Source organism: Rousettus aegyptiacus, unplaced genomic scaffold, assembly GCF_014176215.1.
Source record: "Rousettus aegyptiacus isolate mRouAeg1 unplaced genomic scaffold, mRouAeg1.p scaffold_m13_p_5, whole genome shotgun sequence".
Classification (NCBI taxonomy): domain Eukaryota; kingdom Metazoa; phylum Chordata; class Mammalia; order Chiroptera; family Pteropodidae; genus Rousettus; species Rousettus aegyptiacus.
In genome coordinates, this window is record NW_023416308.1 from 5,013,970 (window position 1) to 5,039,875 (window position 25,906).

General features: G+C 42.7%; 2 protein-coding genes and 1 pseudogene across 6 annotated transcripts in view; 1 reads left to right on the forward strand and 2 right to left on the reverse strand.

Annotated features, from left to right (window-relative positions):
* Positions 1–220: 220 nt before the first annotated feature.
* TCTN1 (tectonic family member 1) lies at positions 221–25,457 on the forward strand. Of its 4 annotated transcripts, none has more exons than XR_004950888.1 (15): positions 221–487; positions 3,501–3,621; positions 8,511–8,641; positions 9,765–9,916; positions 11,641–11,728; positions 13,198–13,307; positions 14,696–14,716; positions 18,443–18,577; positions 19,109–19,234; positions 19,627–19,712; positions 20,261–20,401; positions 21,674–21,836; positions 23,773–23,898; positions 24,353–24,839; positions 25,365–25,457. XR_004950888.1 is itself a non-coding variant. In XM_016149682.2 (15 exons), exons 1-14 carry the CDS (start codon positions 268–270, stop codon positions 24,494–24,496), a joined length of 1,764 nt encoding a protein of 587 aa, XP_016005168.2. In that variant the 5' UTR covers positions 221–267; the 3' UTR covers position 24,497; positions 24,656–25,453. The 4 variants fall into 4 exon arrangements, 3 of the variants coding, with proteins under 3 accessions (XP_016005168.2, XP_016005169.2, XP_016005167.2); XM_016149682.2 differs by having other exon boundaries at positions 24,353–24,497; positions 24,656–25,453; XM_016149683.2 differs by having other exon boundaries at positions 24,353–24,497; positions 24,890–25,453.
* LOC118603676 lies at positions 1,772–1,891 on the reverse strand (annotated as a pseudogene).
* Positions 24,028–25,906, reverse strand: part of HVCN1 (hydrogen voltage gated channel 1) — a 32,634-nt gene continuing 30,755 nt past the window's right edge. For both annotated transcript variants that reach the window (XM_016149687.2, XM_016149686.2), the window contains exon 8: positions 24,028–25,812. In XM_016149687.2, coding sequence (XP_016005173.2) covers positions 25,747–25,812 — 66 coding nt within the window. In that variant the 3' untranslated portion in view covers positions 24,028–25,746. The remainder of the gene's footprint in view (positions 25,813–25,906) is intronic.

Sequence of the window (25,906 nt, forward strand, 5' to 3'; positions counted from 1 at the left end):
CTGGAAATCTGCTTTTTATAAACAAGCCCCGCAGTCGGCTTGGGAACCGCAAAACAGATACGTAACCATCGCGCCCCCACCGCCCTCACACCGCCCTCACACCGCCCTCGTCCCGCCCCTCGGCCCCGCCCCTCGTGACGCGCCTCGCCCCGCCCCTGCAGTCTCGCGTGGCCTTGCGGGACACTTCCCATAATGCCCCGCGCCTAGCCGCCACGGTTGCCTAGCAACGCGCCGTCCTGCTGCTGGCCGCCGGGGCGCGGCTGGGCAATGGGCGTGGGGGTCCTCCCGCCGCTCTTGCTGGTGCTTCTGGCGTGCTGGGCTTCCGTGAGCGCCCAGGCCGGGACCACCGTGGCAGTGACGACGGAGGCCCTCAACTCCACGGAGACAGCCCCAATGACTTTCCGACCTGCCTTATCTCCTAAACCCCCCAATATCCCCAGGATCCCCGGGCCCTCCTCCGGTCCCAGACCCTCCCCGGTCACTGACGGTGGGTACCAAGTGTCAATTCCTGGGAATTTACAGTGATCCATCCTGGAGGGGGTAGCCCGGGTGAGGATGTAATAATAATGATGGTTAACGTTTATTGCACATTTACTTTGTGCAAGCATTGCTAAGTGTTCCATAGGCATTATTTCTCTCAACAACCATTGGAGGTAGATATTATCCTTGTCATATTAATGAAAAAACCGAGGCTCAGAGCTTAAGAGGGACAGTATGACATCTTTGAAAGTACTTGAGGTGGTCGGACAGCATTAATGCTAAAGGTGATAATGAATGGGTCTTTGCAGTTTTGCAGCCAAAGATGAAATTAAATCTAAAGTTTCTAGACAGTTGTGGAGACTAAATGCATAGGGTACACCGAACTTTTCGCTTATCAAAAACAGACCCTAAACGTTTAGCTTACTAAATGTGACTAGGTCAAGGCCCTGGTCTGTTGACTTGAATTATGAAAACCCAGGACTCCTCCTGTTGAATTGGAGGTAGGAAGTTATGAGGTGAGGGGTTATGCTCACTTCTTAGGATTAATCTTTAGAGATAATTAAGATATTTCTCAGAAAGTGATTTAATTCTGGAGTTACAAATTTATTGACTTTTATAAGCTGCTTTGACATGGATGAGTTCAGGGGATGTCTGTGATCCCTAGATTGAGTGCAAAATTTTGTGAATATGCATTTTTGGGGGGTGAGGGTTTATAGCAGTGAGCAGTTTCTCAAAGGGGTTTGAAATCTTGAAAAAAACTTTTAAGTCCTCTGACTGTAACCCCAATAGATGGGCAATATTTTTTATCCCTTCTTAAGAGAAAAGGATTTTTTTTTCTTAATTAAATAAGGTTTAGTATTAGTAAATAGAAAAGTCATCATTGGCTGACATCCTGAATTCTAGGACATAACTTCAGTTACTGAACCATTATTTCTCCAAAGGGCTCCCTTTATAAACTTAAAGTAGCCTATAAGAAAAAGTACAGAAATATATTTGCTATTTCAATATATAAAAACCAAAATGTTTTATATTGAAACTTGATTTGAGGAATTAATACGAAAGTTAAGTCAATGATAAATTGGGACAATACAGCGGAGTATTCAATGCTTGAAATTCTCTAATATTTTTGGACTGGGTTATCTTTTATCCTTACAAGTATTCCATCTATTAATGAACTTTCTCCCCCAAATCAAATGTTCTTGAACCATCATTATTAAGGCATGTGTTCAGGGCTGTTTTTCCAGGATGGGAGATGAATTTGCACTTCATCTCTTTTTTATTTATTTTTTTATGCCTATAGCACCTGGTATTCTTAGGTGGTCTCCCAACCAAGTACTAACCAGTCCCAACCCTGCTTTAGCTTCCGAGATCAGATGAGATCGAGCACGTTCACGATAGCATTGCCATAGACCACATTTCATCTTTTTAAAAAGGCCTCTATTTAGACCCGCTTACTTGTACCAGGCACTGTGTCAGCATTTCATCTGTGATGTGTCTCGTTTAATAACAACCCTGCGATGCGGGTTATCCCTATTTTTTAGATAGGTGAATTAATTGTCTGATTTTATAGGTCACACCCCTGGTACATGCTAGAGCAAGAAGCTATTCTGAGCAGATAACTGGACAACCATTTACAGAATGGGTTACAGGTGGAAGAGAAGAATGATAAATTTCATTGTGAATCTGAACTCTGTTCATTAGTAATTCCCTGCTCTATATGCCAGGCATGTAGATGTTAAGAGGGGTAGAAGAGCAGCTGAGTGCTACTTACACCCTGTGAGTGCTTAATAGACACTTGGTCAATTAGGTACACTTATATCCTGGATAGAGACCTTTTTTTCTAAGTGGAGTTATTAGACACTATTGTTTTGTCCTTGGTAATCTTATAGCTACCTATAAGACTTTCAAGTTTTTGTAAACAAATCAAGATTGTAATTTTAAACATATAAAGAAGGGAACTTAAGCATGTAAACTTAAGGGGAAAAACTTTTGTGTCTCAGACTAAGAAAGGATTGTATATTTATTGACAAAACCTTCCTCTTCTAATACACTTTTTTTCCAGAATATGTTATTGTACCTTTTTTGAGCTGTATTTCATTTTTATTGTGAAATAATTCGTACATGCAATAAGAATGTTGTATGGACTCTCTACCAGCATTTACTTGAGATCGTTTTTTGTTTTGTTTTGTTTTTGCATGAAATTCTTTTTTTTGATAAAAGAAACATTACAGGTAAGATTGAAGCATTGATTTATTCCTTTCTACCCAGCACTAATTACTACCATGAGTTCAGTGTTTATCATTCTCACGATCTGCTATTTCTTTAAAACGATTTTCCCTCCTTTTTGACAGAATAAAATGGGGAATTAAAAATCCAGATAGTTATCATTAAAAATGAAAAGTTGCTGAATGGGGAGATTTCTAACCCTCCCCATGCTTTATTGTCTTAAATTATCGAAGATATTTCTAGGACCCCAAGTACAAAGCACCTGAGTCAATTTTATTCTTATATACTCATAGTTTGTTAATGCGGGCTCAGCTTCAAAGCTGCAGGTGACATCTGGGGAGAGGTACAAGACTGAGAATCTTGATTCCTGGTGGCCTTAAGTGGGCCCTTCCTCTGAATCAGAATCTCCAGAGGAGGAATTTGGGAATCTGCAATGTGAAACTGGTGGTTCTTGTGGTCAGGCATCCTGGTTCTTAAACCTGTTTTAGTTATCAGCATCACCTGGAAAGTTTTTGCGCCAACACAGATGTCTAGGTTTGACAGCTTGCCTAGTCAGAGTCTGTAGGTAGAGCACAAACGACTTTCCAAATAGATCAGAGGATTAGCCACTTTGAGGTAATCCCGGATTGAGGAGTGCTCATACTGATTTTCACTTCACAAATTTCCCCCAAAGTGCAATAGGAAAAAATCAAACGGACCTTTTGTATGAAAGGATATTGGGTACATCGCAGTGGTAGGGGGCAGTCACTACCTGCTGATCGTGATTCTCTGCATCCCACCTCTCATTTCTGTAGTTGCTGCTCTGTGTGTGTGTGACCTGTCTCCAGCACAGTGTGACGTCAACTGCTGTTGTGACCCCGATTGCAGCTCCACGGATTTCAGTGTCTTTTCTGCTTGCTCAATTCCAGTCGTCACGTAAGTTTGTGACACATGCAGTTTTGATAAAATTTGCACTGAGATTATCAAATTTCAGGACAGAAACTCCTCCATGCTTAAAAACCCAAACTTGATTTCCTGAATTTTGCATCATTCAGAAGCCATGCTGTCCAAACCAGTATATAGAAGAATATCCATCCCTTATTTGCAACCAGCCAGATGATAGTGTAAGCAAAAGAGTATACTTTTTAAAAACAGCATAACAAAAACCTCTGTTTCAGAGACTGAATTACATTTCTCTTTGATGTGTAAACGCATCATGTGTCATGTTTTTGTATCAGTGAATTAGTTTTATTTATAGGGAGGGTGAAAGTTGCAGTTTAGTTTTACAGCTTTTGTTGTGGACATAGTACTTGTAACAAAAATTTAAATAGATAGTCAGGAAAGCTTTGTATATGTAAATCTAGCAGGAATTCTCACGGTTCACATTGTATAGAATAATGGAAAATGACATTCCCATGGTTACAAGGGAAAGGAATAATCTCTTCTGAATGATCTGTTTCTCATAATTCAGATTTCAATGCTTTTTGACAAAACAGCACTTAAAGAGGTTAATTTCTTCAGGGTGAGCCCAATCTATTCAGAGGTAGCTAATTTAAATTTAACCTTGTAGCAAGTTGTAGCAGCTGATACTGGATAGATAGAATGCTTTTTGGAAGTGCAGTGTATTTTTCCCATGAGAACCTATTTTATTGACTAATGGGAAATTGAATCAACTTCTGATATTGCAAAAGTGCTTGGAGAATGAGATGTAGTCAGATTATTTTTTCTGGCTACCTGGACTGTAACATGGTTTAGTTTTTGTTGAAAATGGTCCTACTTTTCTGACTTAGTAAGTACCAGGAGCCTGAGAGTGAGATTTCTGTTCCAATTCAAGATCATTATTAAGAATGTCGATTCTTTTTTTATTAGTCAATACTGTAATTTTAGATATAGACTTTAGTGGGGGTCAACAAGCTTTTTCTATGAAGTAGAAAAAGTACTTTCAACTTTGCAGGCCATGTGGTCTCTGTTGCAAAGTCAACTCTACCATTGTTGAGCAAAAGCAGCTGTAGACAGTTTATAAATGAATGGGCATTACTATGTTTAGAAGTTAGAGCCAAATCCATAGTGCCCTCAGGAAAGGACCTCAGCATTTTTTTTTGAGTTAGTTTTGCTTGTGACTTTCTCCTAAATATGAAGTGTAGAAATAATGAAATCAAAACTAATACTCCTAATTAATTGAGTGTGCTCGTGATGTAGATTCCAATTCATAAAAGGCTTATTTACATTTGCTTAACTGTCAACAGCTAATCCTGTCATCTAATAAATGTAAATTAATCGTTAAGACTATTGGATTAATCCCTGTGTTTCCCATGAGATGTAAGCTTCATGAGAGTAGGAAGACTTATCTCTTTTATATAGCATGCACTCCCAGTGCCTAGCACAGCTCCTGCCACGTAGTTGGCCCTCATTAAAAATGAGTCGAACAGGTGACTGACTTTCTGCCTTCCACCCCAACTGACCCTCTAGAATTGCCTTTTGACTTTCCGTACCGTTGTTCTTACAGGCAGACACCCATGCCAGAAACCTGGAGGCTGCGCTGACTCCTGCCTCTGCCTCGCCTTCTCATCCCTAGGCTCTCTTTCACACCTCACCATGTCTTTCTTGAGCACCTCCTGTTGCCAGCACCAGGGACATGAAGATGAGTTAGACACAGTCCTCCCTTCAAAGAGCTCGTTGAGTAAGGGAGACAGGTGAATAGATGGCAGTTTCTGCACCAGGCGCTAGGAGAACTCAGAGGAGTGGCATCTAACCCAAACAGTTGCTCTTGGGAAGGCTTTCTAGAAAAGATGATCTGAGCTGGGTGCTGAGGGAAAGTAGAAGTTGGTCAGCATGGAATCAGGGGAAGGGCATTCAAGGCAAGCGAGCCGCATGGCAGAGCCCTGGGAGTGAAGGAATATGGCCTTTCGGCTTAACTGCAGGTAACTCACTGTGGCTGTAGGAGGGTGGAGCCAGGCGAGTGTGGGGAGGTGGTGGGGTCCCCAGATCCCGAGGAGCCTTGTGTGTATGCTGAGGTGTTTGTCTTGGATTCTGCAGGGAGCTGGGGAGTGAGGGGATCAGATTCCCATCTTATGAAATTCTGCAGCAGCATGGAGGATGGGTCACAGGAGCCAAGCCTGGTGGCAGGGAGCCAAGTAAAAAGCTATTGCAGGTGGGGATTAATAGGTATCACCACCCCTAAGGCTGTGACAGTGGGATTACAGAGAAATATACAGATCTGATACTGATTCTGATTTAGAGGATGAGAGAGCTGTCAGACCTGTCAGACTCAGCTCATTCTGCTGAGTCTTCCTTCATGGAGGCCCTTGTGTTTGTCCATTCTTACTCCCTTTACTTTATAAGCGCACATCTTGTCACTTACTTGATGAAAAACCTTCAGAAACTTAACATTAAGTGCAGACTCCTTAGCCTGGATTCAGATCCATCCTCAACCTCTTTCAGACCTGTTTCCTACTGACCCATCTCAGATCCTCCACCCAGCCCAGCTTTGGTACTCAGTGTTTTCCAAGCAACATCAGTAATATTACCCATCCTTGGCCAATGCTGTTTTTGCAGTTAGATTAGCCCCCTATTTCTTCTCTGATTCCTACTCATTTTTTCAGGCCCAGTAGGACTAGTAAATTTTTCAGTGCTGGATCTTTTCTCATAAATACTACTTACTGTTTGTTTTTTTTTTTCCCAAAAAATATTCTTTATGCCCATGATAACAACTGATATACAGGCTATTTGGAAAAGTGGCCTGTTATAAAATAAATGAGTAGCTTCCTTATACTTCAGCAATAACCATGCAAAAAAATACAATGGAAATGGATTCTATTCATGACACCAGTAGAAACATAACATATAATTAGGAATGAATTTAACTATTCAGAATTTATATGAAAACTTCAAAATATAGCGACAGAACATTTGAATAAATGGAGAGATATTCTATGTTGGGATGGAGAGACTCATTACATAAACATTTCAATTAATTTATAAGAATTTATAAATGTAATTCCAGTCAGATGGGAGAGGGATGATGTGTTAAAATGATTCTAAAATTCATCTGGAAGAACAAACAGATGAGAACAGCCAAGAAGTTATTGAATAAGAAGAGCAAACTACCAAATTTCAAACATGTAACACAACAATAATGAAAATAACGAGTATTGATTCATGACGGATCAGTAGGTAAGTCAGTGGGAGAGAACAGAAAGGCCAAAAATCAATTGTGAGTACCGATTTTGTACACAGTAAATGACGTAGGATGAGTAACTATTGAAAAACAAAAAAACATTGGATTCCTGCTTCGTAGCATGAAACCAAAGCAAATTACCAATAGATTGAAAAGTGAAATATTTTAAAAAATTAATGAATGAATGAAAAATGTAGATGAAAGTTGTTATACTTGGATTAGGGAATGTCTTTTAATCATAAATCCTCAGACAAACTATAAAAGAATGACAAATTAAAAAAAAAAAAGTTATACCTCAATTAAAGGAAGAAAGAATATGATTGTAAAAAAAGAACTAAAATTTCTATCTGACAGAAAACACCATAAAATTGAAAGGTAACAAACTGGGAAAAAATATGACACATGACACTCAAAGGAGATTCTTCAGTATGGATTCTCACAATTTAATGACAAGACATTCTAATTAAAAAATTAAACATTCTAATTTTAAAAAATAGTCAATAGATGTGAACAAGCAACGAACTGAAGAAGTACCAGTGAGCAATAATCACGTGGAAACACGTTTCACCTTTCCAGTAAATGAGAAAATTTAAATTAAAATAATAAGGTAACAGGTTTTTGCCCATGATATTGACAAAGAGTATTTATAATTTAGGTAACATCCAATTTGGCAAGAGTACTGGGAAATAGCACTCTTGATACATTATAGTGTTGGTGACGATGCATCTTGCCTTTCTGGAGGGCAGTCCAGTAGTATGTATGTCTGAGAAACCTTAAATAACGCACCTACCTTTTGACCCAGCAGTTCTACTTAAGGGGATACAGCCTAAGGAAATAACTGGAGACGTTCATAAAGATGTGTGCACAAGGATGTCATTATAGCGTTATATATAGTCAAGGGAGATTAGAAACGGCCTAGACCAACAGTAGAGGATTGGTTAAAAAAATATTGGAGTATCTTAATAGGTTGGTGTACAATGACATTATTTAGTATAACATTGCCAAAGCGTATTTGATGATGTGGAAATATTGGGCCATATATAGTAAGTGAGAAAAGGCCTCAAAGTAGTATGTGGAATATGATCCCATTTTTGTTCCAGTTCTATCTCCACACCATATTTATGATCCTATCAAATTGATTAGGCTTTGTCAAGGCCGAGAATGGTCGAAGTCTTGACTGTACCATAACTTCTAAGCACCAAAACGTCCAGATAATTTCACATATTCTCATTTTCACAATTCTTTTAAGACGGCTTTATTCTAAAGACAAGGAATATTTGTTGCTTCCTGGTTACTTATTATAAACAATCTGAAGTTGTGTAAAATGTTACAGAATTGATTCTGTCAGTTTACAAGGTTCATTTACATAAAAATTATACCCTGATCTATATTCCACATTTGCCAAGATTTCCTTGAAGGTTGTTCTCCTTGTCCTAATATTTTCCCTGTTAGAGGAAAAAGTTTCAAATGCCAAATATTTTAACACTGAATAAACTAAATAAAAATGGATTCAGTTCTAACACTACACTTTCATAAATATCCTCCATGTAGTTAATATAGTACAAGCATCTGACTATTTTAAAATAATCTTGACTAAGATTGTGTGTTTGTGCTTTAAACTTTGTATTATTATTTTTCTAATTTTCAGGGGTGATAGTCAGTTTTGTAGCCAAAAAGCAGCCATCTATTCATTGAATTTTACAGCAAACCCACCTCAGAGAATATTTAAACTTGTTGACCAGATCAATCCGTCTATTTTCTGCATTCATATTACAAACTGTAAGTATTTGATAGTGATATGCTTTGTGAAGCTCTGAAATTTTTTCTTTTAAAAGTTCTTTATGGAAAAATGTCCCATTTACTTATATTTAAAGGAGTCACTCTGTGGTTTGGCTAGGGCGTATGTATCTTCTGAGGCCGTTTCACAGACAGCTGCAAGTAACTTCATAGCCTGTGGGCATGCACATTCTTTTTAGAAGTAATTGTGCTTGTGTAGTTGTCTTTTGAAGCTTCATACTCTATTTCAAAGGTGGTTATGATATGTAGAATTACATAGGAATCTAGATTTATTTAAATGTACATGGTATTTTTTTTTTTTTTTTTTTTGCTTTATTTCCTCCTGGTTTAATGGTTGAGAATCAGGGTCAGCTTTGGTTTCAATTTCCTTTTTTCTCTTTTATTTTTACTTAGAATATTTGCATGAAAACAGGATCTTTATTTTTATCTGAGCATTTGGCTCGGATAGGTGTCTAGATCCAAAGCACGCATAAATGTAAAATGTTATCAAGATTTCAAAGATCAGAGGCACATTTATGGTTTTATCAATTAAGCTTCATCATTTTTTCAGAATGTCTTCATATTTTGCTTTTATCTCTTTGCAAATGAAAACTTAGGTGAATGCTCTGTGAATTTTAATCTGAAGTCATGACTGGTCAATCATCGTCACACTCTCTGACATAACACCAGCCCAGTGAACATGCCCAGTTGCTGCCTTCTTCTCCCTCTTCCATACACAGCATATAGCTTCAGAGGTGGCTGTGTGAGAGCCCAATCAGCATCCTTCATTCCCACAGCCATCTGGAGAGATCTTCCCCTTCGGGGTTTATGCAGCTGACTCCTCATTCCATGGGTGGAGAAAGAGACTGATTATTATGTCTCCCGTTGTGCTGTTTACCTGTAGGCTTTGGAAGCCATTGCTTCCACACTGGTAGAGAAATAGGCCAATTCTGAGGCTCCCGTTTATTTAATCAGATTCAAGAAATCTTGGGGGTAGTAAATATATAGACACTTTGTTTTTTTCATGTCAGCCTTACTGCTCCTGAAAACTGTTTCAAAGTATTTTATATGCTATACATAATATAATATCTTTGATACTGATCAAAGATTCTCTTCCTAAAAACAGATAAACCTGCGTTATCCTTTATTAATCCAGAAGTGCCCGATGAAGACAATTTTGATAAATTGATAAAATCATCTGATGGTTTTTCATGGAATGCAGAATCAGATGTTTCTTTCACAACTGAATCAGATACTCCAAATACTTCTAAATATGAGGTGAGTCAAAAACCTAAGTCTGCTCATCCCGTTGCAAATATCCTGTTCTTGTAAGTTAAATTTTCAGTTTATTTCCAGTAAAATTGGCTACCTAAGACATAGAATTCATAGTATACACCAAAAACAACAACAACAACAACAACAACAACAAAACCTTAATATTTGTGCCTATTCACCAAAGATCATGAAAATTAAAATTGAATAGTTGAATCCTAACATAAGATTTAAAGTCGTTTATTCCTTGGTAAGCTTGCATTTATCTCTGCAGAATTCTTTGTTTTCCTGCACCTCAAATGATGCAGCAAAGTACTGGAGGCGTGCTGCTGGGAACACAGAGTGAACTGGTCTTCTTCTTGGTCCTCTTCTCAAAGTTGTATTTAGTTATACAGACTTGGGGAAGATGTGTGCTATTTTTATCTATTCATTATTAAACCTTAAGTGTGATATTCATTAACTTTGACTGAACTTCAAAATTTTCAGAAGCATCTTTTTAAAAGAGAAGTGTAAAAGCAACATATGCTAGTTCTAGAAGTTAAAAGTCCACGGGTACATAAATAGAAATGCAAAGACCCCCGTTTCCGTTAAAATGCCCACTGCACATCACTGGTGAGAGATTGGTGTGTGCTCCTGATCTGAGATGCATCTGTATGCACCTAGTACTGTTACAGAGTGGGATTTATAGAACAAAGCTATTCACATTGTTCTATAAACTTCCTTTTCTATTCAGTGATAAGTCTTATGCATCTTCCCATGTCAATATAAAAGTTACCATTTCTTGAGCATTTTCCATGTGCCAGGCACCATGCGGAGCCTCACACAGCTCAGGGAGGGACACGTTATTGTCCCCATTTAAGTAATGAGACATCTTCAGTATGGGAAAGTATCTTGTCAGAGCTAGTATTGGAGCTCCATTTTACTGACACAAAGTTTTCCTTCTGTGTATGTGTCATCGATTATTTTTGAGCTGTTTTGCTTTTAACAGGCATTTGTTTTCAGTTTTTTCTATTATAAGTAATATACATTGAACATTCTTATAGATACATACATATTCATCTGATTAAATCCTTGGGATATGTTCCCATAAATGGGTCAACTAGGTCAAAATGAGGGGAAATTGAAAGTGTCGATACCAGAGTGCCCTCTGGAAAGATCACAGGAGTTTACACTCCAGCTCCAGGGAAGGAGAGAGCTTGCTTCCCCAAAGCCTTGCTGGGACCAGGGCACTTAGATACTTTCAAACTCAAGAAAATTAGCTCTATGCTCAGTAGTTACATATTTTGTATATTAGGGGAAAATTTCATGGGGTTTGCTTTTGGGAAAGAAAACATAGATCTATGTTATGATTTTAACCAGTACAGTGTATGTATCCGTTATTTAAATAATTATTATAAGTGAAAAATAATTGCCTCTCTCACCCCTGTCCCTGAGCACCGAGCTCCTATCTACAGAGGCCGATACCTAGGTCAGCTTCTTCTGTACCCCTCCGGAGGAATTCTTTCATAAAATGTCCTGCAAATACAGTAACATGCACACAGAAACACACATCCTTAAAGGAGAAGGGCGGGCCAGCTGGATGGAAGCCCCACGCGGCGGGAACCACGTCTGATTTTTGTTCCTCACTGTGTTCCTGGCACCTGCGCTGCTGCCTGGCGCATAGTAGGTGTCTAATAAGTGTCGAATGACTGCCTAACATCACTAACAGCTCTTGGTGGTTCTGTTTGCAGTATGGGGTTCCTCTGCAGACTTCAGATTCATTTTTGAGATTTCCTTCTCCCCTTACGTCATCGCTGTGCAGTGATAATAACCCTGCAGGTAAGAGAGTGGGCAGTTTTCTTCCTATAAACAGAGTTTGCTCTTAGTTTAAGTTTATAGTAGTTATAACGAAACATGTTTCGCAACTAGAAACAGGGAGTCTTGGAGTTGAAAGAGGCCTCGAAGGTTATGGAGTTCAGGGTCCCACCTGTGCCGGAATCTTTCCTGCCACTTGCAGTGACGGGACGCACAGTCTGAAACCAGCCCACTCAATTGTTTAACAGTTCATGTTGCCGGAAAGTTCTTTCTTCACTGGAGCTCAAGTTTGTCAGTAGCTAGCATTTATTAAGCACTTACTGTGTGCTGGGTATGCTGTTAAGTGCCTCTAAGGTGGGGTTATTGTCATTTAGATGAGGAGACTGAGAAATGTTCAGGTTCTTGCTGAGGCTCACTTGGGTGGTGGTGGAGCAGGGGTGTCACCCACGTGCCTGCCTCCCGTGGGTCCTGCTTCTCCTCTCAGGATCTGTGGAGTAATCCTTTCAGCAAGGGAAGACGCCAGGCCTGGCTCTCCCACGTGTACACCAGCCTCACTGTGAAGAAGCTAGCCAAGTAATGGATGATAGCTTGTAGCTTAATGAAGCATCATTTGATACATGAAGGAAAATGTATTCTGTTGAAAAGATGCTTAACCGAGTTCACAGTAGGAACAGTGTAACTTAAAACCAAACTGAGGTACCATTTCCATGGAATGGATTGTGCAGAAGCAGGCACTCAGCTACATAGCTGGGGGGCTACAGGTCGGTGCAATGTCTGTTTAACAACGTTCATGAAAACTGCAAACGAGGTTGCCCTCTGACCCAGCTGTTCTACTTCTAGGAGTTGATCCATAGGAACTCTGGCCCACATGCAAAATAATAGATTGTAGCACTGTTTGTGACAGGAAAGCTAGAGGCAGCTTAAAAGTCCGCTCATGGGGAACTGGTTATTCCTTAAAAAGGGAGGAGGGAGCTCTTCAGGTACTGAGATGGGCTGAACTACAAGAGCAATTGTCCAGTGGAAAAAAACAAAAGGCAGGAAATATATTGTGCATTTGTTTCCAAAAGAGGAAAGAAGTACTGAATACATAAATATATGTGTATGTGTATATATATATATATGCACACACACACACACATATATATATATACACACACACACATTTATTTGCATAGAATGTTTCCAGAAAGATACACAAGAAACTTGATGTCGATTATCTCTGGGGAAGTGAACTGGTCGTAGCTGGGGCGGGGGATGACAAGTGTTGGAGGAAGACGTCTCTCAATACCTTTTTGTGCCCTTTGAATTTTGAATCATGTGAATGTATTACCTATTTGAAAAATAATTTTTAAACCCGATTCTGAACGTGTTGTATATCTGTCATAACTTATTTAGTGGTTTTCCTTAGACTACAATTTTTTAGTTACCGTTGGACAGTAGAAAATTTTCTTTTCTCTCTTCTTTTTTCTCCTTGGGAATGTTATGATTTCCAGCATTTTTGGTGAACCAAGCTGTTAAGTGCACCAGAAGGATAAATGTAGAACAGTGTGAAGAAATCGAAGCCCTGAGCATGGCTTATTACAGCAGCCCTAAAATTTTGAGGGTAAGAATTATTTTGAAGTGAAACTGATTCATTAAGTTTGTTTTCTGTTCTTTGTACCCTTAAAATATGACAATTTAGAATAATTTCAGTATATGAATGACACTCAAATTTAAATTTTTCTTCAGTTCTTTGGTATACTCATACTGAAGATACTGAGAAAATCGCTTAAAATAATTTATATCATTAGCTCATATTTTGCCTTCACTCATTTTTTCTTGTTTCTTTCATTCATTAATGTCTGTCCCCTGAATAAAAAACTTTATTAATAACCAAAAACTTTAGTACTTACAAAATCATCTTAATGTGTGATAAAAATAATCATATTAGCACCAAAAAGATATCTCTCTGAGAAACAGGCCATAGAAGAATAGAAAATCCACTTTCTGGTTGGCAGATGAAATGTACAACCAGGAAAAGCCAGGATGTCGGAGAAGGGGACGGAGGCCCTTTTCTTCCTGGTTGTAGTGACCAAAGCCAGAACTGAATAAATGGGCCACTGGCTTCACTTGGTGGATGACATGGAGGGTCACAGGGGAGAAGATATTTTTCAGTGATTACAAACCGTATTATTATTATTATTATGAAAGCCCTGCTCTCCTGATTTCCTTTTTTAGGGGGGTTGGGGGTAGGGGTGGTGGCCATGGCACCAGTGCCCATGTGGGCTTCAGTTTTCAGAGTCAAGTTTAACCTTTTCCCCTCCCCTCCCTTCCCCCCTCTTCTCATAAGTCAGCCATCTAGGCCTGTGCATTCTTCCAGCGGGTTTGACTTCTCCGTTTTCTGGAGGTGGCTGAGGTAGCCCCGCAGGCGTGCGGGCCACAGGCCTCCCAAACGCCTGTCTACTCACCTCTCTCCCGCAGCCTCCCATTGGCCTAATCGGGTGGCTGCCTTGTGATTAGAGACGCGAGTGAGGCTGAGGGAGACCAACTGGAGTGAAGGAAGAGCTCCGGCTGTGGCGGGGCGGCCGGGGCTCGGCCTCAAGGGGCTCGGGCTAGAGGCAGGAAGCCACGCCAGAGGCCGTGGGAATGCCCTGGGTGCGATGGTGTCCCAGGGAACACAGGTGCAAGGAGAATGACTGGAAGGATAGCACCTTATCTTCCCCACGGTGCCGTGTCACTGATGACCATGTGGGAAGGACCCAATGAGCACACTGAAGCGGGCAGCTTCTGATCTGAAGGAGGTGGATCTGGAAGGAAGATGTAGAGTGGCCCCTTTGGTTATGGCAGAGATGCAAACGTGTAGATGGCAGGTCTCGAGTCAGAAGACCACTTTCCTCTTTGTGAAGTCTTTAACAAGATGAATATGCCGCCTAACATACGGTCTGAAAAAGCAGTAAAAACGCTTCTTTTTGTTGTACTTTTTAACAAAATTTATTGTTTCTTTTTGTCTAGGTGCCTGATTCAATAACAGAGGTAAGAATATTTCTTAATGGAACATTGGTGTATAATACACTACCTTATTTTCAAGCCTTTTGAAGTGAATACATGTATGATTAGAAGGGAGCCTTGCTGCCCAAAACAAAAACATGTCAAAAAGCAATCAGAAATGAAGCAAGGAAACTCCTTAATAGATGACCCTTTTGTAATCACAAATTGGCATGATCGCCTTCTGTGCTTTCAGAGCACCCCGATACCTTCTTGGGCCCTTGTCAGGATTGCTGGCCTGCTCCCGGGCGCCGTCTGTCTAGTGTGGAAGGCAAGACGTTTTGCCCGGTGAATGTGCACACCTGTGTGGCATGTGGGTGCTCTCAGCGAAGCCTCGGGTTGAGTCGTGGGTGGGTTGTCAAGGCCTGATTGCCCGCAGCTCAGGGGCTGTGTCAGGCCGTGGTGAGGGGGCCCATGTCTTCCTGTGGATACGTCGAGACAAGGAACGTGGCTCCCTCTTATTCTTGGGTCCATGCCCTATGCCTGCCTGTGAGTACAGGTGATGATAGCCTCTTATCATCTCCCAAAGAACTGTGGGATTGGTTGGCCTTGTCCAAAACTCAGCTTCGCCATTGCTTTCTTGTATAACACACGTCTCAGTCTCCCCGGCTGTCAAGCAGATGGTCAGCTTTGAAGCTCACGAGGTGCTCTGTGCAGTGTCTGGCACACAGGGAGCACTCAGGACAGTGATGCCTACTGTAATTGATTTTGTTAAGTCTCTAGACACAAATGTGTTGGAGGTAGATATTTGAAGGAAATAGTCATTTGGCTTTCAACTTCACACTACTGTGTGTGGGCCTGGATTCCCTCACATGCGAAGGTGTTTTCCAACTTGTTTAGTTACAGGGTTTCTTCAAATGAGATCTGAAGCAGAACTCTCCCTGGTGTGCACGTGGATTGACTCTGAAGCCCCTGATTGCAGCAGGGGTGGGGGCCAGGTGCCCTCTACCTGCGCCGCCTCCCCATCTCTGCCCTCTTTGGTCCCTCTGAGGAGCCCTACAGCTCCCAGGAACCCAGTCAGAAATTCGTATTACAGAGTAGCTCTCAAATTCCACTAGAAAGTGCTTTGATTCTACCATTCAAAGTTTGAACTATCCGTGGGAGCAGCGGCCCAGTCCATGCTATATTCTTGGTACTAGGGCGCCGCCTGGTACGTTCTGGGCACCCAGCGGGTTATGTGTTAGGTGAATGAACGACTAGCGGATGGGTTCAATCAAATAGAAGACTATTACGAGAAATAACGGCATGTTACAGAAAGGCACAGACTGGGGACCATGCAGCGTCCAGGTGCTGGCCATGCCTGCAGTCCTTCAGTAATCTCAGCAGTCCTAGAAGAAGGTCCTGTAATTGTCACTCTGCTGCATGAATCATAGATGAGTTGCTTGCCTGAGACTATCCGGCAGGGACGTAGCAGAGCTAGGACAGGAATCCAGGCTCTCTGGCCCCAGGTACCTTATTCTCAGCCATGACACTGGACTAGCTGTGCTGTGTGTCAGTCAGGCCTTGATTACAAGCTGCAAGCACATTCTCATTGCGTCTTTTGGCCAGGCAGGCAGGAGGCAGCGGCTGGGGCTTTCAACTCGGATCTGCGTGACATTAAAGCATGTGCTCTGAAACAAGTGTGTCATCTAATATCAGAGATTTGCTTACATTTTTTTTTAAAAGCAACTTCCAAGGTCTGTTAGAGGATCAGGAATACAAAAGTTGGATCCAGTCTCCCCATTAAGTGAAGCCCATTATAATTACCTGGAATCATTGTCAATATCTGTGGAACCATCAGTGAAAAATTAATTTGTGGCCTTATAGTTCCACAGTTAAGGATGCTTTGGTTTTTTGCCAGTGGGAAGTTAGGGGATGGGGTACGATCGTATGGCACAGTCAGGAAACCAGGACAACTCCACCATTTTCATTCTTGTGACTGTTCAGTGGGTGTCGATAGACGAGTGCAGCCCTTGCCACTTTCCATCGCTCTTTCCAAAGCTTGTCTAAACGGGACCGTTCGGTTTCTGCCAGCCATACCCACACACCATGGGAATGGCACCACCGGAGGCTGGTATAGAATAGTGAGCCCTTTTGTGGAGCCCAGTGCCGTTGCCGAATGAGGGATCAGCATGTTCAGATAAAGGGATCCACAGTTGTCTTGATGACTTTCGCTTAAGAGCTAATTCACTCTTAGCGTGAGACTCCCTACGGAACTCTGAAACCCATTGGTGTGGCCTGGTAGTGATTGGTGTTACCCTTCTGCCACTTTGTCACATGTGACATCTTTGCTTCTGAGCCACGGCATGTTCTTATTTGAGAGGCTTGACTTATAAGCACAGTTGCAGGTCTTCTTGGTCATGGTTGCAGACATATGAGATCTACTTATCTATAAAAATAACAGCTTAAATACTTACTAATTTTGAATTATAAACAGCATGATACATGATTGAGGCCAAAGTTCAAAACAATATGGACAGCTAGATATGTTAGTTTCCTCCTTAAACAGTGATTAATAAGAGTTGACATTTAGAACAGTTGTCAGATTTGTTGTACAGTATGCAGAGGCCCAGCTAGGGGTTGAAGCCGTTTAAAGAATCGCTTGCTGCTTTGTCAGTCTGCTGGTGATGGCCATAGTGAAAAATGTCCTTTAACAGCACAGGGCTTCCTGACTCTGCTTAAAATACTTGTCTTCGCTCTTACCCATGGTCACACCGCTCTGTGTGTGTGTGTGTGTGTCTGTCTGTGTGCGCGTGCGCGTGTGTGCGTGTAGAGGTTGTGTATAAATCGGGTCAAGTGTATACTCAGGGAAGGTGTGGGGGTTCAGGAGGCTGTACCATGGGACTGTGTGGAGAATGTGCGTGTGTGTTCAGAGCAAGTGTGTTTATGAATAGGAGCTGTGTTTAGAAGATGAGAGTTTATATGTGTTTGATGGTGGGATAGAGGTGTGTGTGTGTGTGTACATGTATGTGTAAGATCTAATTCACATACCGTAAAACTCACCATTTTAAAGCATACAATTCAGTGGTTTTTTGTGGACTCCCGTGGGTCTGCGAACCATCTCCATTATTTAATTCCAGAACATTTTTATCTGAAAAAAGAGCCTGTGCTCAGTAGCAGTCACTCTTCGTTCTTCTACAGCACCCTCCTCCCCCCTCCCCCAGCCCCTGGAAACCACTGGTACCATCCTTTCTGTCCCTGTAGATTTGCCTGTTCTGGACATTTTCTGTAAACGGAATCATATAATATGTGACCTTTTGTGTTTGGCTTCTGTCACTTAGCATAATGTGTTCGAGAGTCATCTATGTCGTATTGTAGCATTTATCAGTCCTTTATTCCTTGTTATGGATGAGCAATATTCTTTCATATGGAGGTACCACCTTTCATTTTATCCATTCATCAGCTGATGGGCATTCGGGTGGTTTTCGGTTTGGGCTGTTGTGAATGCTGCTTCAACCATTCACGTACGGGTTTTTGTGTGAACATACATTTTCAGAGGTAACCACTTTTAAAGTTTTGGTTGTATCAGGTATTTTCTATGTAAATGTACATATGCATTTACATGTAAATATCTGTCTTTTTGCAAATGTGGCATTATAGTATGCCTGTCATTCTATACCAGGCTTTTCCCTACTTGGCAGTGTATCAGTGGACGTTTGTTTCAAATGTTTTGTTTGTTTTCAGCCATTCATCTCTTGCAGCATGTCTTCAGTAACCCAGAACTTTACTTTGCAGGTCCCTATCACTGTTCAGTCTATCGTCATTCAGTCTCTCAATAAAAGTCTAACACGACTGGAAGGCACTGACATGTTGAGGCCGGCTCTGGTCGAGGCCGGGGCTGTTAAAGTCTGCACGAAGGTCGTTCTGGAGGTAAGTGCCAAATTTGGCCTCGAAAGCTCGGTATTTGTGGCAGACTCAAGTTTCATTGTCGGGGTGTTAACTGGACTCCCTCCGAAGGGAGTTCTGGCCCACGCTGTGGTCCTGCTTTTCTTGACTTGGCCTTCTGCCTGCCTTTAATGCTCACCTGTCAGAGGATGCCTCTTTGTCTCTGAAATAATCATGTGTGATTTTTTTTCACAAACCTAGTGACTTTACAAGAATACATCGAAATTTGTTGTTGCTATTGTTTTAACATATTTCCTCTGCAGAGATAGATTGATTTTATCCTGCCCAGACCAGACCTAATTGGGCACAGAGAGGCCCAGATGAGCCCGTCTGTCAGCTGTGGTGATGCTGGAATAGCAAACACCCCCTGCGACCCAGCTGGACGGGAGAGAAGAGCGCCAAGAAGGAGAGAAATGGGAAAAGAATTTCCTCCCATGTGTGTTTCATTTGAGTTATTGATATAGCTACAGAAATGTAATGGGAACAGATACATGTGGAGTATTATTTTGTTTTTAGGTAAAGTACAGCCTGACATATACAGATGCAGGTGAGATAGCAAAAGCTCATCTGTCTGTCCTCCTGGGGACAATCAGCAATGCAGTGGTTCCACTTCAGCAAACGTTTGAAATTCATTTTATTCAGGTAAGGTTGGTCAATTTTGTACAAGTACCTAATTGTCAAATAAAAAGAAATCCTAGCTTGTTAGTGAAAAAACATCTCAACTTAGAAGTGTTCCCACATCTAACCCCCGTACCGCACATAGGGCTGGCACGGAGCATGTGGTGTTTGTTGGGGGCCGTGTGTCCTTTTCCATTTGGGAACGAGGTTCCCTTGCATGTGAGCTTGTTCCTGACAGCATGATGTACTCCTACACTCAGAGATATATTTATAGTTCTGAGTAGGGGGGGACATTTTCTTTCATTGGTTGGTAATCCCAGATTTTATCATGAAAAGCATTTCCCTTCCCACCTCCCCCATGCCACTTCCTCATTAAAATGAGAATTGTTTGGGGGCATTTCTGTATTGTCTTGCAGCAAAGCACAAAGCCGGTTCCTCTCAGCGGAAACCCCGGTTACGTGGTGGGTCTGCCACTGGCTGCCGGCTTTCGGCCTCCCGTGGGGTATCCTTTTTGGTTCTGTGGAGAAGATCGATTCCCTGATTCCCTGTCCACATGCGGGAGCCTTACTTCTCTTTCTCCATCGCTGAGGGTCCTGTAGGCAGGAGGGACTAGTCTCGGCCAGAGCTGCCCCTGGGTGGCTCTGGTGCGGGGGTTCTGGCCACACAGCAGTGGGGCTGGGGGGAGACCAGTGGCGAGGGGTGCAACAGCATGGCCCAGGCAGAGGTCAGTGTGTTATGATGAAAATCTTAACACAGAAGAGCTGACACACAGACGTATTGCATTTGACACTTTAAATAGAGATTCAGATTTAGTGCCTTTCAAAACTTGGACTTAATTTCAAAAGGCCAGTTTCTGTGGATTTTTCTTTTGAGGATCAATTAATCAGGGAAAATAGAACTTTTTCTTACCCTCTCCTGGGAAATAGCTGTCAAAAGACCCAGAGTAGGGATTTTTGGGTCTCACTTATGTCTCAGTTCACACATGTGGCACCGTCTCCTGAGAATGAAAGTGCTTTCTTACTGGGTCATTGTCCCTAACTTTCTGTGTATGTCTGGGATCATTCAGACCATGAGTCGATATGGACAATTTACTGTTCTTCGTAGCACAGCCGAGCAAGACTGCTTAGCAATGGAGGGCATCCGGACCCCAGTATTATTTGGTTACAATATGCAATCTGGCTGTAAACTAAGGTAAGGAAGTTAAGTTGTTTCTATTGGAACTTGTTTATGTTGATCAGAAAGTAAAACATTTCTACCCCATCCATTGTAATCAAACCTCTGCATCAGCCGACACCTATGAAAGCCACAATGTAGCTTATTATTAATGGATAGTTCGCAATAATGACAATACCTTATAATGATGTCAATTTTTGTTCTCCAGTTTTAATCCTCAGAACCATAAACTATTTGTTCATGATTCAAAGGGAAACTGTTACAACCATTTTAAAAGTCAAGTATGGCAGAGTAAAAATCTCAAGGGTTTGTGTGTGTTGTTTTTGAGGTTGCATAGCACTTGAGCTCACAGCAGAAATATTTTTCCTGAGAATCCTTCCCATGTTTCTGAATTTTTGTGTGCTGTACACAGCATAACAAACCCAGTGAGAGGAATCTTAAATGCGATCTGTTTTTAATTTACCTTTTTATTATCAAACATGCACATAATGTAAAATGTCAACTAGCTCTGCATGGTTTGTTATAAAAACAGCAATTCTTACCCTCACGTGCCCCAACCCAGAGGCAATCACTTAACTCTTGTAGCTGATTTTTAAATTTACCCTCAAATCTTTAAATTACCTGCATATGATGCAATTTCTTGATATTTCGTCTTTCTGAATGATTTCTTGGGTTTCCACTATGGAAAATGAAGATTTGGCTCTTTCCCCTTTCACCCTCTACACCACCACCCACTCACTTCCCACGCCTACATCTCCCCAGGACAATCATGTCATTATTCTGGTTAGACCAAATAAATACCTTACGTTATTCTGATCACTTTAGACCAGCAATTCTCAAAGGGGGTTTCATGGAATATATTTGCACAAGATGTCCATAGGGGTGGGTCTATGGTCAGTATGTTTGGGAAACACCAAAGTAAGTTAAAAGCACGATTCCTTACTGCAGGACTTCTCAGAGCCTTTACTGTAGGACTTAGAGCCTTTACTCTGCCAGTATGCTTCAGGAGGGACGTGGGTGTGCAATGTTCCCCACGTGTCGGGCCACGGAACCCTCCTCGTACAGAGCCTCCTGATGGAACACAAGTTGGGAAACATCCTTTTGGATTCATCTGCCTGGCCAACCAGGATTCTCAAAGTTAGAGACCCGTTGGCTTCTTTCAAACAGTCCGCCTTCTGGAGAGTGAGAAAGTAAAGCAGCGGGAGGGAGCACACGTGTGGTCGAGGCTTGTGACCACCGCCGGCGGGAGCAGCAGCCTCGCGCCCCTGACCTCCTCTTCCTTCCCTGAAGGCTGACCAGCGCGACCACGTGTCTGCTCGTCGCGGAGAAGGTGAAGAGCCTGCTGAGGGGCCAGGGCTTCCCAGAGTTTGTGGCCCCTTTTGGAAATTCCCGGGCCCAGGATGTGCTGGACTGGGTGCCTGTCCACTTCGTCACCCAGGCATCCCATGTGAAGGTAAAGGGAGAAGGTGAAGGCCACGTGTTAGGGCCCCTCCTGCCTCCATGCTCCGCTCCCAGTGGGGAGCTGGAGGGGAGCTTGGGCTTTGTCATCCGCTGGGCCTGGGTCTTGAATACTAATTTTGCCCCTTGTTAACACTGTCGCCTTTAGCCATTGATTTTTACGGGTTTGAGCCTGTTTCCTCGATCTGTGAAATGGAAGTGATCGTTATAGTATCGACCTCCTGGGCTTGTTGAGGTGATGGGCTAACACTCACAATGCCTAATGGTCACTCCATAAATGGGATCCACCCCTGATCACCATCCTGACCATTCCCGCTCTCACTGTTGGTGTTACACGGGGCCTCGAGGCGGCATAGGAGATGAGGGCGGGGACTGTCCCAAATGACTGAGACGCCCTCTCACCCCCGTAGCTGTCTCATCCGCTGTTCCCTGGTCTATAAAAGTGGCCCACTCGTGAGAGCTTTCAGTTCCAGAGTTCCCAAGAGTTTAATGGAAGTCGACATCCTGCAAATAGTTTCCTGATCACATGTGATTCTTCTGCCCACCTTTTTCTTTTGTCTCAGCAGTCAAGAGCGTGGGCCAGCCCCCGTCACTGGAGGTGTGCTCTCCATTTTATCCTTTAATTGCCCAGCTTTTTCTTGTCACAGTTTCTTCAGGCCTCTCATTATGTGCTTAGCATATTTATAGCATGGTGACAATGGAGGTGAGGACTGGCTCACTAGCTCTGATCCCGCCCACCCCACCAAGTCCCCAGCAGAGACCTGTGATTTCTCAGTCCCTGCTGTTTAGCTGCTAAGTCTTGGCAGCTAATCACCTCCAGTTATTACTTCCCCTCAGAAGGGAAAACAGGTCGGGAAGGGCAGCAGTGCAGACGTTAGCTTTGCCCGTGTTCTTGCTGGTCCGGGGAGCTCAGAGGGCCCAGAGCCGGTTTTGTACCAACCTCCCAGGAAACCGGGTCCGTGGAGCCCTGCAAGCACCCGCTTAGCTCGATTAGAACAGCCGCGTGTCGTATCTCCTCCCAATAGCAGGATAGTCTCAAGGATCTTTCAGCTTGCAAATGTCTTAAAAGGCAGTTTGAAGCTAAGCAATTCCACCAGTGCCTTTGGGCAGGCACCAAAATTAGGAGGCCTGTTAGCTTTTCATGCCCTGAAAAGATATATTTTTAAAAACTCGTTATTGTGGCACATCTTTAAACATACACCAGAGTAGAAGAATGCCATGGAATCCCCTCTGCCCATCACGCAGCTTCAGCAGCTGTCACATCTGCCAGCTAGAGATCTAAAGGCAGGAAAAGGGAAGGTGGCAAGGCCCGCCCACCCACCCGTCTCTGGGGGCCGACCAGACAGCGTCCCGCCTGGACTGGGCAGCTCCTGGCCCCCGTGCTCTCGGTTTACACGGAGAGGTGGTGACATCTTCGACAGCTTACAGGCTCTGCCTGCGATCCCAGTGCAACGTCTTGATTGACAAATGATGAACACAGATAAACGAAAAGGCACGTTTCCTCTCAGTACATTTTAAACGATATGCAGTCAGGTTTCATTTCTGTTAATAATACCATCCTTTCTCCTCTCCACCCAATGCCAGTTTCTCTCCTAATGTATCTCTGAGTTGGATGTAAACATGTAGGTGAAGTTAGAGCAGGTAAGGCCCTGAAGTTTCCACAGTTGAGTATTGAGGTTACAACTCCCAGGGTAATGCTGGGCTCTTTAGAAATGGATAGAAAAATGTACTTTAGGTGCTAAAATATTTTTGGAGTGTTGAATACTTTAAAATGTGCTTTCTCTAAGTGGTTTTTATCTGAACTTCTATTCTCTTGTTCAGAACATTTTGTAACATGTGAAACATTTTATAATTAAAACTCTGAACTGCAGATTAAATTTGACTTGAGGTTGTGTAATATTCAAGTGGATTAATAGCACTTTGTTTTGCAGGATTCTTGCCAGCTCCCAGTGGCTTTAGTTATAGAAGTGAAGTGGACTAAATACGGATCCTTACTGAACCCACAGGCTAAAATAGTCAACGTAACTGCAAATCTAATTTCATCCTCATTTCCTGAGGTAGGCCTAATTTTAGTTTCAAGGTGTAGGTTAAGGGAACATTTGAGATTTTATACCCCAGCATGTGCCATCAGTTTAAAATAAATAAATAAACAAAGGCAAAGGTTAATATACAAATCCAGATAAAACTCAAGTGTGATAGTGAAATTTATTACTTTGTAAAAGATGATAATTAAAATTTAAACAATTTGGATTCTTAAACAGTTTAGCAGTCATTATCTTAGAGAAAAAAACTGCTCTGACAATGGTTTTATTCACAGTGGCAGTCTTGTTTCGATTTGATCTTTAAAATTCCTGTGAAAATTAAATTCTGATTGACATCGATGTGTTAGGTCAACCTGGGTAAAAACTACCGACCGGGGTCGGGTGGGGAAGAGAATGGAAGACGCCCCATCGCTGTTAGGCCGGCAGCACCCTGGACGGCAAGGCTTGCATCACTGACTTCTTATTTCAGACCAACTCAGGAAATGAAAGGACGATTTTTATTTTCACTGCGGTTACTTTTGTGGACGTGTCTGCACCTGCAGAGGCAGGCTTCAGAGCTCGGCCAACCATCAATGCCAAGCTGCCCTTTAATTTCTTCTTCCCTTTCGTTTGACGTAAGTTGCTAGTTAAGGAAACAGCGCTGCACCTCCAGAACAGAGTGGGTGCGGGGCTGGGGATCCCTTGGAAGAGTCCCATTTTATTCCGTTTCTAACCCTTGCGGTTGCACCCAGACCAGCACGCCTCTCCTCTCCTCTCATTTATCTGCTTCCAGAAGTCTCATCCTGTTTGGTTTAGCGCTAGAATGGGGCACCGTCTGGTCTTGGTCATGTCCAAAACTCCTGGCACATAGGTTAGAGGTGGAAACCACGCCGCATCATGGGAAGGCGGCCGAGAGCAGACTCGGAAGTAGCAGGGGCGCCGCGGGCCTGTCCAGTCCACCTGTCCTCCGCCTGACTGTGAGTCATTTTAGAGATATTCACTGTTCTCTGTTTTCTTTCCTTTTCAGGTCCCACTGAAACGAGTATAAAAATAGCAAAATATTGTGTAAAATTATGCAAGTAGAGTACAAGGCCTCAGGAGGGGCTCTTCCCCTGAATGTCATGTTAATTATGGTGGAATCTTGGGTCCAATGACGTTTCTGTACCAGGCACTCTTGCTAGCTCGCTCTCCAGCTGGTGGGCTGGTGTGGGCTGCCACAGAGCAGCTCCAAGCAGTTGACGCTGGGAAGAATATAGGAGGAGGGCCCGCAGGAAGGAGAGTTTATTTTATACGTTAATTGTACAGTAATTGAGAGAAATGGTGTCAGGTGGAGCCAGCGAGAAGCTGGGTGATGCAGAGGAGGGGGCTGGGCACCCGCGGACAGCCTCCCCGGGGGGACTCGCAACAAGAAACGCTGTTTAGAGCAGCTTGGACATATATAAGGCTTTTCTAGAATGGGCCGGTAGCTAAGACAGCTTTTTTTTTGTTTTTGTCTTTCACAGTGCTCATATGAAAGCATGCACTGGTTCCTCAAGATCCATGTGAAGTATGAAACTGTACATTTGATGAGATTAAAATTTATATACAACTAGTAATTGTTGGCTTTGTTCATTTTCAAGCAAGAATTAAAGTGTTCAACATGAGAAAACATAGCTTATGATACATTTGTTAGACAGTGCAGGTGGGAATGGGATGGGAGGCTCTCTGCCACACCAGCGAACTAATAGCGCTTCTGACAGGCCATGTCCCCAGGATCCAGGCTGGGTGGGAGGGGGGTGCAGGCATCAGGCCACACCCATCCTGCAAGCGGCCCCGGGAGTCTCTCGTCAGGGGCACAAGCCCACGAAGGGCAGGGTCTTCTCTCTGCAGCGGAGTGGGTACCCTCTAGTTCACCTCCCCAAGAAGTCCGTGCTGTTTCAGTAGCTTGTTAAGTCTCTCGATTTCTTGTTCCTGTTATTACAAAAGCAGACAAATAACTGGGTTTACTTTCTGAGCCTCGCCAGGGATGTGACAATCATTCAGTGAGCCCCAGGGACGCAGTGCT